This window comes from Strix uralensis, chromosome 15 (assembly GCF_047716275.1).
Source record: "Strix uralensis isolate ZFMK-TIS-50842 chromosome 15, bStrUra1, whole genome shotgun sequence".
NCBI classification, from domain to species: domain Eukaryota; kingdom Metazoa; phylum Chordata; class Aves; order Strigiformes; family Strigidae; genus Strix; species Strix uralensis.
In genome coordinates this window covers 20459108-20474985 of record NC_133986.1, presented here as the reverse complement: position 1 = coordinate 20474985, position 15878 = coordinate 20459108, and the positions used below count along the sequence as shown (strand labels likewise).

Genomic DNA, 15878 nt, shown 5'->3' with positions numbered 1-15878 from the left:
TTTTCTCTCCCCTGCCCAGCTGAGGAGGGGAGTGACAGAGCAGCTTTGGTGGGCACCTGGTGTCCAGCCAAGGTCAACCCACCACCAAAGGTCATCCTGTATTTCAGTGTCCCTTTTAAAAAATACCCTGAAAGAGAAGTGAAAGGTATTGTGTTTTTTTTTTTTTTTTAAGTGCATTTAGCTAGCTCATACAGCAGGCATGCAGAACATAAGCTATCCAACCAGCTATGAAACAAAACCTGGAATTAATTGCTTAATTCTCTTTGCATTAGGATAAAGCATATGGTTTTAAAATGTCTTCAGTGAAGAACTGCTGAATATGGGAAACGTCTACTATTGCCTTGTACTAAATTGAAAAGCAAGTTCAAGTGTAAAGATTGGTGGGGTGATAGCCAAAGGCAAGCTGTCCTGCAACTTACTTTGGGAGACAATCTAGTTTTAAGGTTTAAGTTTGACCCAGTAAGCACATTAAATAATTACCATCTCTGAAAACCCAGCTTTTGTTCAAACTTCCTTGTAGTTCTTCAACTACGGGAAAGAATCCACAGAGATACTTCTTACCCAGCAGCTGATATACGTGTGCCAAAACTTAACTGTACCAAGGAGTAAGAGACTGCAAGACAAGGGATTATCATCCATTCCAGCCCGTTTTCTCCAAGGCTGCTGTAACGATGATTTGTCCTACGCTGGCATATGGGCTAATGCTGCATTTGAACAGATCCTGAGCGTGCACAGATGTGGGGAACTGGCCTCCTTCATTTTCAGGTAAGGTGGGTGTGTCTGCCTGCTCACAGACCACCCCGCCTGATGCATTTTCTGGGTGTCAGAGACCAGCGTGAAACACGGCCCAGCTTTCAAGCTGCTGCTGCAACAGGAGGGTGAGACCTTTGGGGAGGGTGAGACCTTTGGGGAGGGTGAGTGCCCGTCTCTCGGGGTGGGTGACCTCCACGAGCCCTGCACGTCCAGCTGACCTCTGTGTGTCACTCCACCAGGAGAGCACACAGCACTCCGCGCTTGGCCAGGCAGTACCACACCGCACGCGCAGCGCAACGTGAAGGCAGAGAAATGACTAACAAGTGGAAAGCTTGCCTGCCTACCAGCTACAGAGCGGTGCAGGTGCTTGGCAAGAGCAAGACTTTGATCCTGTTCACACCAGCATGCGTGAAGTCTCACATCCAGTGCTTTCCGTGGGAACGCTCACACATGTTTTACCGAAATCAAGGGCACTGCACCATCTGATTCACTGTTTTTTATAATACAGCAGCCGTAGTGTTTTGTAAGAGTTGGGGTAAAGACCACAAGTTGACTTTAACTGCAGCGGGGAGCGCACTCTGCTAGCTCCAGAAGCTCTACCAAACAAACTTTCCCACTTCCCTGTTGCTGGAACCCTGAGCCTCAGTCCCACATTTCTAACCCCCTTGCCTGCCTGGTGCAAACCACTGAACCAATTAGTTAATACTGCTCCTAACCTCAAACAACCAGCACGAGCAAATGGCAAGCTCCAAGCACACACATAACTCTACCCAGAAACTGTGGGAATGCTACAGGGAAAGACGTCCTTTATTTCAACATTTTAATGAAAAATAATAAAATTTTTCTACATGAGCAAACAATTCTTTTTGCTGGCAGAAGCATCTAAAAGTTCACAAAACAACTTCAAGCACAGGTTTGAAAAGAAGCATCCAAACTTCTAATTTAATCTCCAAAATCTTGGTTAAGTGGACTTCAACTTTCCTTTGTTTCCTGGAAAGAGGTTAGTGGCTCGGGGCAGTATTTTCTCCAGAAGGCAAACATCTGTCAAAGCTTGCCCTACAGGTGGTTTTCATCCTTTACTGCCTGAAGTCCAGTTTCAAGTTTAGAATTAGAGATACGTTCCACATGGCTTGCAGCATGGTACTTTTTTAATCTCATTTCTCCAGGGGTGCATAATTCAAAAGCTTCTCAATCAGATCCACATGGGCTAGGAGCATTCTGCGGCAGCAGTATCTCTTCAAACCAAGGGCATCCAGGGCATCTCTATTAATGAACAAGAACAACAATAAAAAAAAATAATGGATGAAGTGAGTCAGAACCACTTGTAAGCGTTCCTAAGCAACATACTGATTACTTTGAGCTTAGTCATAGAGGAAACCTTGTTTGCAGTTCAAATTAAGAAACTGAAATTCAGCATGTGCTGCTAATGTTCTTTTCCATTTACTGCTGTTGACGGGGTGTTTGCCTGTTCGCTGGCCTGCAAGAACACACCATCTTCTGTTGACGATGGTGTTTAGCTGACACCACTACCGGACTTTCAGAGGTCAGTCTGCAGAACTCCCACAGGAACAGAACTGTAACAGGCTCTTATAAATTTCCTCTTCTGAACTACCCCACTCGTGAGGGCATATTTGGTCATGAAACAGCAAGGTTAAGTGAGAGATGCAAGTGTTTTGGTATTGGAAACAAAAATTTTAGTCTTTACAGCTGGAAAGAGACTTGAAATATGGTTCATTTCTAACCTCAATGATTTAGTTACAGTAACTCAGTCTTCCTTTTACAAACACCAGTCTCTAGAAAAGAGAGGAGCCGATCTGGTTAAAAATCTGATCAATCAAGAGGTATGAATGCAGTCATAGGAACACAGTTCTGAAAGGTGAGAAGCCATTTCCACTGCTCTTACAATCCTGGACAGTCCTTAATTCCCTGTGCTGGCTACAGCTCCTGCTAACTGTAGGGTAGAAGGTAGCGTGAAGGCACTAGACAATCTCCTGACACAGGAATAAGGAATTGCATCTCTGAGCATTGTTACCCACGCTATTAGCATCTCTAAGCACCGTTATAACACAACGTTTCTGTAAACTGAGGATGATACTTGCCTACTTCACAAGATAAATTTGTGATCTAAGCCACATTAAAAGGGTGAGAGATATATAGAAACTAAAATAACTCCAAATGCAAACTAGCCCACACATGGATGGGAGGCTAATTCTGAGGAAGGCTAAAACCCTTTCCAGTTCCCATATAAAAAAGCATTCAGTTACACAACCTGTTCCCCACAAATACACAAATAGGGATGCGCACACTGCTCAACAAGAAATTTGTGTCATACAGTCTTTCCACTTAATTCTTCTGAGTGACTGCTCAACGTTCTTACAGCTGAGTAGAGAACGTACGAGTCAGCCTTAGCCTAAACCCCTGCGTGTGTCTTCAATGGCTACTGCTATCAGACCTCTTAAGTGACACTATCCAAGCTCTTTAGCACCAGCCTATTAACCATAAAGCCAGTCTGGTACTCCTTCAGAATTTGGCATTCATGAAATACAACTGATCTCAGGTCTCCAGATCTGTATGATGCAGTGCAACAATCCAGCATTTGCTTAAAACAAATGTCATTTCCCAAAACCTGTAATTCTCTTGTAGGAAGAAGCTGACAGACACTTTTCTAAAGTACAAAGGACTGAGAGGAAGCCTCTGCCTAAGCCAGACCATGGTAAAAGGTTGTTTGGCTTCAAGCAATACAGCCTAACTGCATGGAGTCTCCAGCAGCTTCTCTGAGGATGTCAATCAGTCCTTGTACCTATCAACAGTCCTTCAAGGGCTTAAATAGCAGGGCTAGCACTTGCAGAAGTTATTTAAGTATATGAACAGTGTATTTTTTTTAAAAAAAACCCTTATCAATAATATCACATGATCTCTAAACTTTCCAAAACACTCGAGAACAAAAGCATCTGATGTCTGTTGATATGTAAGTTTTAAGAGCTATCTGGAAAGTTCTGAACTTTCAAATGTAGTTATCAGAGGTACAAAATACTAACAGGAATCACATCTTTAGATGTCATAATATACATTTCAGCTAAAACAACTTCAGCTGTATTTCCCTTTTCATCTAGCTTCCAAGAACTTGTGGAAAAAGAGCAATTTTAAGGAGCAAACAGAAAGGTGTGGGTCTTTTGTAACCACAAATTGTTCAGACAAGTTTATTTCTTCCATTTTGTCCATCCATTTCTTACCTAAGCCACCATTAATAGTGACTCTGACACTGCACTGTAAGATTTTAACTGTTCGATACCTGTAAACTCTGCTTCTGATCTGACAGTACCATAACTGCGTCAGCTCGAACAGGCATCCTGGGATCACACCAGTGACCATAGCAATTGTTTTCAAGTGAGCATTTACCAGTAACAACATACATCTTCCTGTCCCATACAAAAGCTGAAGAGTAACGAGGACAGGAAAAATGTTAAAATGTAGTGCTTGGAAAATAAGTCAGAAGTGCTACCAGAACAGCTCTGATAAATTTCAGAATTACTGAGAAATGATTAGCAGCCCATACTATTTTAATGCTTTTAGCTCCATAAATGGAAGAAAACCAACATTTTTTTGGTTGGAACTTTCCAAATACCTTTAGTTTAGCAGCTGCAATATTCTACTCAGCTATGTTTGACAGGTTCTGGGATGTAAACTCACTCTAAAAAGGCCACTCACAGAAGTAATGAGCTTTAGGAAAAGTATTGAATGATTTTCTCTGGACAGTTCTAAACCATAAGAATGTTTTCAGATTTACTTCAGAGAAAAGGCAGCGAAATCTGTGCTGTTAATATACATTCTTCTGACAGTTCACAGACATAAGTCCATTTAAAAACCTATTAGTAACCCTAACATTTGAATGCAAAGCAAATACTCTTTTCTTTCTACTTAAGAGTTTCAACATCGCTTTGGGAAGTCTCTCAAACTTCTAACTTTTTTTTCCCACTCTTTTAAATTGCAAACATATGTGTTTTTTTTTCTTCATACTTAAACTTGATGACAATGTAAATATTTCTCAAGAGTTACCTTCTCAAACCCTTCTGAAGCAGGCCCACCACAGCTAGGCCTTCCTTGAACTATTAAAAGACAATTCTGGCTATGCAAAGCATGCACTGACTTCTTAAAATAGAATTGTTAGGACTATCAGTCAGGTATCTAGAGCAGTTAAACTACCCCTTCCCCCCTGTTAGCAACTCTGGGTATCGAAGATGAAATGCTTTTAAGAAAGACTAAGAGGGATATATATATATTGTTAATGACGTTCATTACTTCTTACACTTGTAACTTTTCTCTCCCCTTTAAAAAATAACACATGGGTATCAAAGTTGTCTGTCCTGCTTGTTCCTTTCCCTCCTGTTCCATACAGAGTTAAATATTTGAGACTGTTTTGGGTATAAAGGTTAAGACTTGGCAACTTCCATATTACTACCCAGAAAGATTCAGTACGGAAATGAGTACTTTCTTACCCATTATCATTTCTAATCTCTGGCTAAATAGTTAGCCTCAGTTTTTAGCCTCTTTACGTAAGTGCAGGATCACGAAGTAGCTGTATCTTACACCCTGTGCAATCTCATCTAAAATCTCAAAAGTACAGAGATAATACCCACCCTTCTGTATACTCTGCTTGCAGAAGGCCAAGGTAGGCTTCCCACTTGTTTCCAACTATTTTGCCGCACGTGAAGCATCTGACCGGGATGATCATTTTTGCGCTGTAACATTAAAAAACACAGATCGCACCTCTGCAAAAGGACTAAATACCATATTCAGACATGAGAAAGCAAATTCGGGAGTTGTACAAGTCCCAGCCGGCAGCTCAACAGACAACGAGACCGCGGAAGGCAGCGGCGCAAGGCGGGGGGGGGGTGGGGGTGTCGCGCCCCGCCACCCGTCCCGCACCACCTCCCCGCGCCTTCCGGACAGGGCGGCGGGCAGCGGCGCGCTACCGGGAGCTGGAGACCCAACACCCTCCGGCTCGGGGAACCAGCCCGGGCCCGCGTTACCGCTGCCCCGCGGCCGGCAGAAACGGGCCTAGCGCCGGCGTGAGACGGCCGTAGGGCCGGGGCAGCCTGAGGCCGAGGCCTCGCTCGCCGGGGCCGACCCCGAGGCCCGGAGGAGGCCGGTCCCAGTCGCCCCGCGCCCTAAGGCGCCGCGGATCCCCCCAGCCCCGCCAGGCCGCCGCCCCGCCAGGCGCCTCTTACCGCCGCGGCTCCTCTGCGCTCCCCCACCGGCGGCCCGGGCGCTGCCAGTGCGGCGAAGCGGGGGAGGGGGAGCGCGGCGCCTCCGGGCGGGCCGAGGCGGCGGGCGGCGGTGCGGCGCCCCCTCGGTTCCGGGCAGGGATGGTAGCGGCCGAGCTGTACGGCGGCGCGGGCGGCCCAAAAGAGTGCGCGCGCGGGGCGGGCTCGTTTTCGCGTTTCGCGTGCGGAGCGGCAGCTGGGGCGGCGGGAGCGCGGGGCGGCGGAGACACCGAGCGCGGCGCCCGCCCCCGCTCCTCCCCCTCGCCGTACCCGGGTGGGTGGGCACTTGTTGCATTGCGAGAGGGTTTCTGCAGCGACCGGACTTCTCATCCCGTCCTGCCTGAGGTACCGGAGCCGTCCGGGGCGGGACGCGCAACCGGTGGCTGCAGCGCGGCACCCGCCGGCTGGAGAGGGGAGGGGGGCGGCGGGCGTGCCGGGACCCCGGCGGGAGGGCGCAGGCGGGGCAGCGCGCGGGTCCGCTCCCTCACGGGCGGCGCGCCGGTGCCCGCGGTGGCTCCGCGGCTGTGCCGGGGCTGAGGAGCGGCCGCGGCGGGACCCCCCCCCGCCGTGTCGCCTGTCGTGCCTGCGGGAGCGCGGCGCCGCGGCCCCTCGCGGGGCTGTTTCCCCGCCCGTGGTCGCGCTCTCCCGGGCGGGGGGCGGCAGGAGCGGCTGCGGGCCCCGCTGCTGTCCCGCCGCGGGGGTGACGGGTTTTATTCGTTGTCCTGCCCGGCGCCACAGTGTTTTATTTCTTTAAAACCAAACTCTCCCCGCGGTCCCGGTCAAGTTGCGGGCGCTATCGTGGCTGCGGGTTTGCCGAGAGTTTTTAAACTCGGGGGTCAGGTTGGACTTGACGCCGTCCCGTTTAACTTTTAACGTATTGCTGTGACCTGTGCTAGGGCTAAAATAATAAAAAAAAAAAAAGCAGCGGCTCGAGAACCGGAGCGTTTTCCCCGGGCTCGGGGGGCCGGGGGAAGCTCCCCCTGCTCGGGAGGCTGGTTGCAGGCAAAGCAGCCGCTTTTATAGGGTGCCCCAAGCGGGGGAGGTTTGGTAGCAGAGGATAACGCATCTTGAAACTGTTTCCTTGTATTTCGTTCATGTAAGGAGCGGGGAAGCGTTAGGCACAGCCTCCGTGTGCTGAGCAAAGCGTGCTGCGATGGCTACAAACTTTAGGGACAGACACTGCTGTTCTGGAGACTCTGGGATGAAGCATTAGTCAGTCCTTATTGTCCTCTTGTGACAGCGTGAGCATTATGCTAATTGTCCTTGGGCAGAGCAGAAATTCTCCAAAAGTGTTTTATTTTCCTGCTAAAGTATCTGTGAGTTGATACAGTGCACAGCGCAGAGCCATTACTGTCAGGCATATAAATAATTGTGTCTTAATGCACAGTTTATGTTAATACGTCTTTCGTGACTATTTTTTGAACGGCTGGATTATTGACCCTCTGCACAGAAACGCCAGACCTAACTTGAACTGTAAAAGAGCAAATAGTTTTGTTTTAACAAATAAGGGTTTGAGGTTGGTTGAAAGCATTTTTACAGTTCTGATCGCTAGTGAAAAGATGGTTATTTTTGCAGTCCCAGGAACAATTATATGCAGTTGTGAACCGGGCAAATTGACTTGGCATGGAGGGTAGCTGAACCTCCTGCGATCTCTAGATTATTATCATTATTGTTATTGTAGGCCAGCGGGAGCCAAACTGTGTCTTTTCTTTTTCTCCTTTGATTTCTTTTTTTTTTTTTTTTTTTTGTGGGGTTGAGAATTTGGAGATTGTGCTTTGATGCATTTTCAGCACCAGGGCTCCAAAGTAATTTTCTTACTGAACTGTGCAGTGAAAGGCATTTGTGTTTGGAGATGGAAATTTGCAACTGGGAGTGAGAAAGAGGGGCTGTCACAGGGCTTCGTGGCAGAGCCACATCGTTAGATGTAGGTTAGCGTCTTATAGGTGCCTTGTAGAAATGTGCTTGCTTATTTCTTAAAAACAAAACTGAGTTTTAACTTTCAGACCTAGTTCTTATATCTGACTTTGCTTAACATCTTTTTTTTTCAAAGAAAAAATAACTCGGATAGTTCTCGCAGTATTACTTTAACTTTGCTACGTCTTTTCTGGATAACCTGCTTTGGCTGGGTGACGGGCTTAATGAACTAACAGGTCTTTTAGGGTTGTAGCTTCTTTGATCCTAGAAAATGTAAGGATTTTTATGATCTACGACCTGGAGAGACTGCTACATACTGAGAACATTCTCCGCTCAACTTCATGTATCCTCTGCTTAATCTGACTGTTTGCCAAACCGCAGGAGCTTGTTTAAAAGAGTTGGGGGGGATGTGCACACATGTGACTAATAGGAATCAGAGTCAGTGTTTTCTGGACTGCAGCTCAGGCTGATCAGGGTGACTCTGCAGAGTGAGCGCGTTGTGCCATGCCACCTTTCAGCTCTCTTTTTCAGGTGAGCTGGGTACTGCTGACACTCAGCTGTTGCAGTTTAGTATTTAGTCACATTTGGTCTCTTCAACCATCCTTCTGAAGGGGGATGAGGACTGGAAGAATCGGAGAGTTAGGTCGCTTCAAGCATCCTTTGAAGAAGAATTGCAAGAATTGGAGTCCTATCTCTTAGAGCTAACGCTAGAACAGCATGGGTCTTTCTGACAGTAAGTTCTCATCCCATTTCTGGTCTCTTGCCACCTTCAACAAGCAGCAGTCCCCAGACTACTGGTTCTTTGGGTCTTCAGACAGCCTGGTGGTCAGGAAACTGGAGCACTCCTCAGCATTGAGCAGAAGAGACTTCCCTAGAGCTAATCAAGTTGAAGCAAGTTTGAGAACTGTGGACTGCTCTTCAATGTGCTTCTGGAGCAGCTGCTGTCATGTGAGGTTTTGCTGTGGGGCATTGCAGATAATATATCCCACTTGGTTAAGGCAGTACAGGACTTCTTCCTGTGATCTGAACAGCTTTTGAAAGCTGACAGTGTTCTGTCCCATCATCAGTGGTTGAGGCTTGTTCTTGGCATTTTTTTGTGGATTTAGACCTACCAAATGTAGCTAGGCATGCCTGCTCCATGGCATTGTTAGTGATGGGTCCTGAAATCCTAGACTGGTGACTAAGGAGTAGATCCCGCTTCCTGTTCTCCCATCCACAAAATGTAAGGCAAAATACTGCTGCTTGTTTAAAAAACAAACCCATAAAAAGTCAGTTAAGTGACCTGACTGAACTACTCTTAAAATACTTTTATAGCTTGAGTGGCCATATGACCTCCTGCAGCTCATGTTGGCAGATTGTGTCTTTTGTGACCTTGTCTCTGTAATTAGGGCTGTAGGAAGGAGTCGTGGGATCTCTGCCCTCGTACTGGTAGCGTGAGAAACCCGTGGCTGAGAAATTTTTTTTTTTTTTTTAACTTTGTGGGTTGCAGTAGGTTAAGTTTAGGCATGCACCCTCACAAGTCTGAAGACTTTTCACCTTTCATTGCTTTTCACCTTCTGTGGTTGTTCCCCTTCTTCTGACTTTACTCGTTTCTGCGTAGATGTAGATCATCACCAGAACGGAAGACTTGGGTCTTGTAAGATCTGATTTGTCAGTTAGGTAGCAGTTGTGTTCAGGGGTAGTGAATTGTTATTTAAATTCAGGACTTTTTAGAAGAACTTTTCAGGGAGGGATTGTTTTGGTACTATTGATCATGATTTGCAACCTGCTATAAACCTGTGGATAGCCCTCTTGGCTCTGGAGTTAAAAGGTCTGTTTCCTGTTGCTTCCTGTGGCCATTGAGAGACAGAGTGTTACCAGTTTTCACTCAGTACCTCAGATCTCAACAAAGCCAGAGAGAGAAGAACCCTAAGAGGAGACGACTTGCATGAATCTTGAAATGAGTGATTAAATAGGACGTTAGTCAGGAACTGAAATGTGACATGGAAGACTTAACAAATAAATATGTAGCAAGTAGAGAGCCAGAGCAAGAGGGGATGATAAAAAAAAAACCAAACCACAACATGCAAGGCGAGGCTTGGCTGCTGTTTTCTCAGGCACGTTCTCCACTCCCAAGTTTGTTACATCTTGCAGATTTACTGTTGGGCTTTCTCTAGTTCAGGTTAACTACTCAGAAGTGTGTCATTCATCCCGTTCCACAAAAGAGAAAGAAAAGTGGCTCCCTCTGGAGCTAGCTAGTGTGACTTTGGAAGGACTTCCCTCCTTTCCCTCTGAAGCTTGCAGGCTTAAGGAGCAAAGACTAAGCTGGAATCTTGATTTGTTTTCCCCTTGATTTTTCTGAGTGGGTGGCTTTCTGCCCCATTATGTGCCCCCCATGCAATTGCATATAGGTTTACATGGGATGGTAGGGAGGTGGAGAAAACCAAGGAGAGGCAGGGATGATGGAAGGAGGAAGGACCTGTCTACTCTGTAGAGCTTTGCATTGTTTAGGTGCCCTGCATGGTGTTTAATAGCTGTTCAGACCCCTGGATTTAGTGAAACAAATGCAGAAGCTGCTAAGCAAGTAGAAATGAAGAGAAACCTCTCTAAGCTGGGGATGTGCCTGCAGCTTCACTGTAATACCAGACAAGCCTGATGCTGCTGATTTCATTAAAAGCAACATTCGGGGACTCAAAGCAGGGTTTAATACTTGCTATATATTTTTTTACATATGCTGACCTTATCTGGTAAGCCTGTAATATTTGTTGCAATGAAGAGCAGCTGCTGCATAAATACATATATAATATCAGTTGCCAATTCTGAAAGCTGTGCTGAGACTGTGACTTGTTTGAAGTGGGGTTGCTATTAAAAGGCAGGTGGCAGGATGTTTATTTTACACCTTGTTAATTGCTTGTTTTTCCTGCTGTAATTGGCTTCCTAATGGGGGCAGAATGTACTTGGTTTTGCACACAAAGCTTCATTAGTGACAACCGATGGAAAGGATTTGAAGGGTGGGATTTGTTTGAAATATATATATTGAGTAACAGATGTCTCTGCTAAATAGAGTGTATGAGGAAGTCCCGTAGATGTGTCCAAAAATGCAACTGTTTTTCCATAAAACGATTTAAGGTGTCCTTGTGTTAGATGGAAAGGTCACTGCCTATTACTTGAGAGTGGGGCAGAGACTTTGTTCTGCTTCATTGGACAGGAGTTAGGATGCTGGGATGGTGCTCTGTGCTTGGGTCTGACAGCATTACGTGTATTTGTAAAGGTATCTTCAATGATCTCGGTGGCATATCTAGCGATTGCTCCTGCTAACAAACTGGGAGGAGGTGGTGAGCCGTGGTGGTGTTTTGTAGCTTTCAGAGATTTCTGGAGCCTTCCCTGCTGCTCGTGTATGTTAGTGCCACTTCAGGTGCCCTCCCTGGGAGGCAGGGCATTGCTATGGAGAAGCACAGCTGGACCATCTGTATTTTCAAGGTGCTCCTGGTTGTGCTTAGAAGTGAGAGCCGAGATGTTCTGACTAGGGTTGGGTGCTCCACCAAGGCAGTTCTTGCTTTAATAATGACTTTGTAGATGTGGTGTAAGGTTCCTTAGTGTACGAGACTGTTGATGGTCATAATGATGATCATCAGACACCATTGTGTCTGCCGTGAACAGAATTCTGTGCTGTTTGGTTTATATGCTATTGTACCTGTAGAGGTTGCTGTAGGTGGCAGGTGAGTGTAGTTTTGTGTGTGTATGTGTACATATATATGTGTATACATGTACACGTATATAAAATTGATCATGAAAAGGTAAGATAGCCCTTCACGGAAATGGCTTATCATCCTTAACTCCCCCTAGCCCCCTCCCCTTTTTTTTTTTTTTTTTAAAAGCACTGAGATGGGGTTGGAAAAAACACCTGTCTACTCCCTCACTTCTGTGCTTCCTCAGATGTCAGTATTTAAGTAGTTTAGGACTGGTTTTATCTGTGATGTTTGTTCTCAGTAAGGTCACTTCAAGGCAAAAGTATAATGTTTGCCAGTCTTGGATTGACATATTTTATAAGAAAAAGCCTTTATTACATGAATATATCACAGCCTAATGGCTGTTTCATGGGGAGGGGGGGGGAGAATAATATCCTGAGGCAGCATTTTAATCAGAAAGATCACAGGAGCTGCCCATCAGCTCTGCTCTTCCATGCAAGCATCCTCAGATGACAAAATAATCTTCTTTCTTGGGATAATGCTTTTCATTTCTGCAGAATCTTTCCTTCCAGAGTAAAGGGTGGACTGTGAAGTTGAGGTGAGGCCAGAACTTGTTAATTATTGATGCTTGAAGGGAGGAGCCCCAAGGTGGTCCATGGTGAAAGCAATATGTGCATTCCCATTGAGTTTACGGATGTGCTTTTGTTTCTGATGTACTTCCTGTCTTTGGCTGGGAACTTTTTTTCTCTGCGTGTTTATACACTTCAGGTCCTCTCCCGTCAAGATTTATCTCTAAAAAGACTGCAGCAAGCCAGTCCTCTTGTAGTAGTTTGCCCTGGCATCTACGAGTCTCTGAACTCTAGTGAAAAGGAATGGGGGGATTTTCTAACTTATTTTTGAAGTCTTATCTCTGAGGCTCTCATAAATGATGATGGATGTATTTGGAACAAAGAATTAAAGAGCAAGCTCTGCTGAAGACTAGCCTTTGGGCCTTTTGGGGATGCTTATGTCTGTATTTAAACTTGATGCTTGGGCTTTTCCTTCCATCTGTCTTCTGTCCGGTTTTGCGTCTTGCAAGCCTTTGTGGGAGTGGGAATAAAAGATGGTTGTTATAAGTAAGAGCAAAGATCCATCTTGCTGAGTACCTTGTCTCTGACAGTGGTCAGCAGTGGCTACTTAAGGAAGCAGGTAAGCTTAAAGCAAGCGTGCAGTAGGAATGCAGTGGGATGCTTGCATTTTGTGTTTCATGAAAGTCTGTAACTGTAGTCTTGTTCCAGAACTGACCAGGTAGGGAAGAAAATGCAGTTTTTCTGATTAAAACCATCACTCAGCCTGGGCATGTCAGCCTGCTGTGTCCAGATTAAGGTGCTGTATGGAAGCTGGATGTCCTAAACCAGCTCCAAAGCGGCCCCTGCTGTGTGCTGCACCCTGGGGAAAGACAGCTATTTCTAGAAAAGTCGCTGTTGGTGTGCAGAGCCTGAGACCTTCCAGCGTACGGGGCTTCCAGCATGGATGTGGGGAGGAGGACAGAGTCGAGGCACATGATATCATGTTGTCACTCAGATGAGTGGGCTGCTGTGCACCTATCATTGTGCCATCCACAGGGAACATTCCATTGCTTTGTTTATTGAGCTGCTGTTTTTAAAATTAAAAACAGCCAAATGTTTCATAAAATATTAAGAGGCACTGCTTTAGTGTCTCTCATCAGATTAAGTATGTCACTTTGTGTGTCCTTAGGGTGATGAAGCCAATCAGCTTGGTTGTTCTCTCACCTTAAGGATGCATTAAGGTGACATGCTTCATCTCACAAGGGATGCTGAAGCTATCACACTGCAGAACTGGTAACCGTAGGGGTCCTGCACTTTAACTGTGGATTCTCAAATGAAATTTTGCAGAAGCAATACAGTTTGCTTTGTACGAGTGAATTCCTTTTTGTTAGAGAAGCGTTTCTTGAAAAAAATATTGAGGTAATACAGTGGTAGACACATGCACAGAGACTGCTCTGCAGGAAAGAAAGAAATTACAACGTGTTTTGTATGAAAGACCAAGGACTGTTATGTTTCAGTGGGTAAAGGCGGGGAAGCCTCTATATTCCTCAAATGCTCTTTATGAATATGGATTTTGAAGCTGGTTTGCTTGCAGGTGAACTTTTTTCATTCACGAGCCAGTTCCAGCATTTTAATCACATCACAGTGGCACTGGAGTAGCAGAGGGTTGGGAAACTGTGGGATGTAGTAGCCCCAGGACTAGAAAGCTGAGGGAGGGTCTCCAGCTTACTGCACAGAAGCCCTGAGGCTGCACGCTGGTAAAACACAGCATGTTGGAGCTGGGACTGAGCTGTGGAGAGCTACCTTTCACTGAGGTTTCCATCATCTCTTGCCTCTACCCAGCAGTTCTAGCGTGCTTCAGCATGTGGGTAGTACTTTGGAATGCTGCAACATACCGGGTTAAATAGTCATGAAATTTTAGTAAACTCAAGATACAAGACCAACTTGACTTCTGAACATCCTGGCTGTTTTCGGTTGTGTGGCCTCCTTAAAGCTGGTAAGGAATGGCACACGTGGTGTGTTACTCTCGTGTTCCCACTGCACACAGCTAAATCACACACGTGCGCGTCGGGGAGCAGTCAGGAGTCTGTTCTGAAGGGCAGCAGTTCCTTTGTCTGATGTGATACACTGCTGCTTTGCTTGGTGCTGGTGTGAGGGAATAATAAAGTAAAGCCTTCAATCATATGGCCTGATCAGAGAGGGTTGTCTGTAGTGATTGATAAGTCCTCTTGGAACAATAGGCTGCTTGAGCTGTGCCCAAGGACTGATGGGGTTGGTTGGGGCTTTGCATTCATTTTTGGCCTAAGTAAAAAGAATGGTGAGATCAGGGTTCCAGTTCTGTTTGCAGTTTGCCTTCAAATCCCTGCCTGATCTAAAATAGTACGTACCTCTGCTCTCCCCCAAGATATTTGGAAAGCACTTTACCCATCTCCTTTAGGATATGCTGAGTATTTTGAGGACTCCCAAATTATTCTGATTCCTTAAATTGGCTCTCTCCCAAGTAGGCATAAACCAAAGACATCTTTCCACCTTTCACCCTTACACCCCCCTGCCTGAGGAGCTGCATGCTGAGCAAATGGACGTGAGTTCCCCTCCCTGGGACGTCCCCCCAGCCAGGGCCTTTCCCTGCAGGCCTCTTGTATGACTTTGTCAAGCTGCTTCGTTTTTATTCTTGATTTATGACATTTGCCATTCTCGGTAGAGAAGCTAAAAAGGTTAATATTATGAAAGTGCTTGTATTCTGTGAAAGATAGCTTTTTCTGTTTGTATTGAGAAACCTCTGAAGATGAATGTGTGTGTGGATTCTGCTTAGCTTTCTAATAACTGAATTGTGCAGTGGTTTATCTGTAATGTGGGTGAATGGTGTTATACGAAGGATGCCACCTGTCTGCATCTGGGCCAGAGGTGTATTTGGATGTATTTGCATTTCTGCAAAGGAGATGTATTTTTCTGCTTCTCTATTGAGCTACATCCCCAAGGTGTGGGTTCAGTTTAAAGCAGAGATGCTCTATCATCTTAAAATGCATGCTGAACAAATACACTTTCCCTTCTATCCTGCAGAACAAAATGGTATGTGGGTGAAAGAATGGCTTTCCCCCCAGCACATGTGCAGCCACTTTATGGATCGAGGAAGGGTTTGTGGAGCACAGAAGAGCTATTCCTGCTGTAGAGAAGTGCTGGTTCGATACCCTCTTTCAAGCATTCCTAGCTTCAGCCACAGTGATAGTGGGCTAGGGCTGTGCTGCAGTGGCTCTGCCTGTACTGCTACTGCTGCTTAGGCATTCTGCCTTTGTCAGAGTGAATCAGGACATCTGGAGGAAAGGGACTGTGGGATGACTAGGACTTTTCTGTCACACACGCAAGAAGATTTTGTACTTGGAGAATGGATAATAGAATGCCTTTATACCAGAAAACAAGAACTGCCCAGAAGATCCTACTCTCCTGCTAGAGGTAAGGACACAGAGCTACGCTTGGAAGTAGAAGATGAGGTTTCTTCATCTAGATGCAGTGGTAGGCTTGAGAAGCATTTGTTTTCTGAAAGTTGTCTGTGATCTCTTACTGTTCTATTGGGGGTTTAGGTTTCTTTGCTCTCTCTGTCAGTAAATGACCATTTAATTTTGGCAGTGCCCTACTGTTTAAATTATGGGTAGGGCCAGTTTATTGTGGACCTGTTTAGCATCAGTTTTATTGCTTGCCTGCATTCCTGCTCTGCTGTGGGATTGTCATTGCAG

General features: G+C 45.8%; 2 protein-coding genes across 2 annotated transcripts in view; one reads left to right on the top strand and one right to left on the bottom strand.

The window, feature by feature from the left end:
- Positions 1–1542: 1542 nt before the first annotated feature.
- Positions 1543–6121, bottom strand: POLR2L (RNA polymerase II, I and III subunit L). Its single transcript, XM_074885337.1, has 3 exons — positions 5982–6121; positions 5391–5492; positions 1543–2016 (listed from the first exon to the last, which is right to left on the bottom strand). The coding sequence occupies exons 2-3, from the start codon at positions 5483–5485 to the stop codon at positions 1908–1910; spliced, it is 204 nt and encodes a 67-aa protein (XP_074741438.1). The 5' UTR covers positions 5486–5492; positions 5982–6121; the 3' UTR covers positions 1543–1907.
- An 85-nt stretch (positions 6122–6206) lies between these two features.
- Positions 6207–15878, top strand: part of TSPAN4 (tetraspanin 4) — a 501360-nt gene continuing 491688 nt past the window's right edge. Inside the window, exon 1 of the mRNA XM_074885334.1 lies at positions 6207–6362. The gene's annotated coding sequence lies outside the window, so the exon portion shown is untranslated. The remainder of the gene's footprint in view (positions 6363–15878) is intronic.

What these genes read in the sequence shown, in the direction of transcription:
- POLR2L (XM_074885337.1), bottom strand. Translation starts at nt 5,485, where the DNA reads ATGATCATCCCGGTCAGATGCTTCACGTGCGGCAAAATAGTTGGAAAC. An exon ending in CAAGCAGAGTATACAGAAGG is followed by an intron (nt 2,017 to 5,390) that starts GTGGGTATTATC and finishes GTTCATTAATAG; the next exon opens with AGATGCCCTGGATGCCCTTG.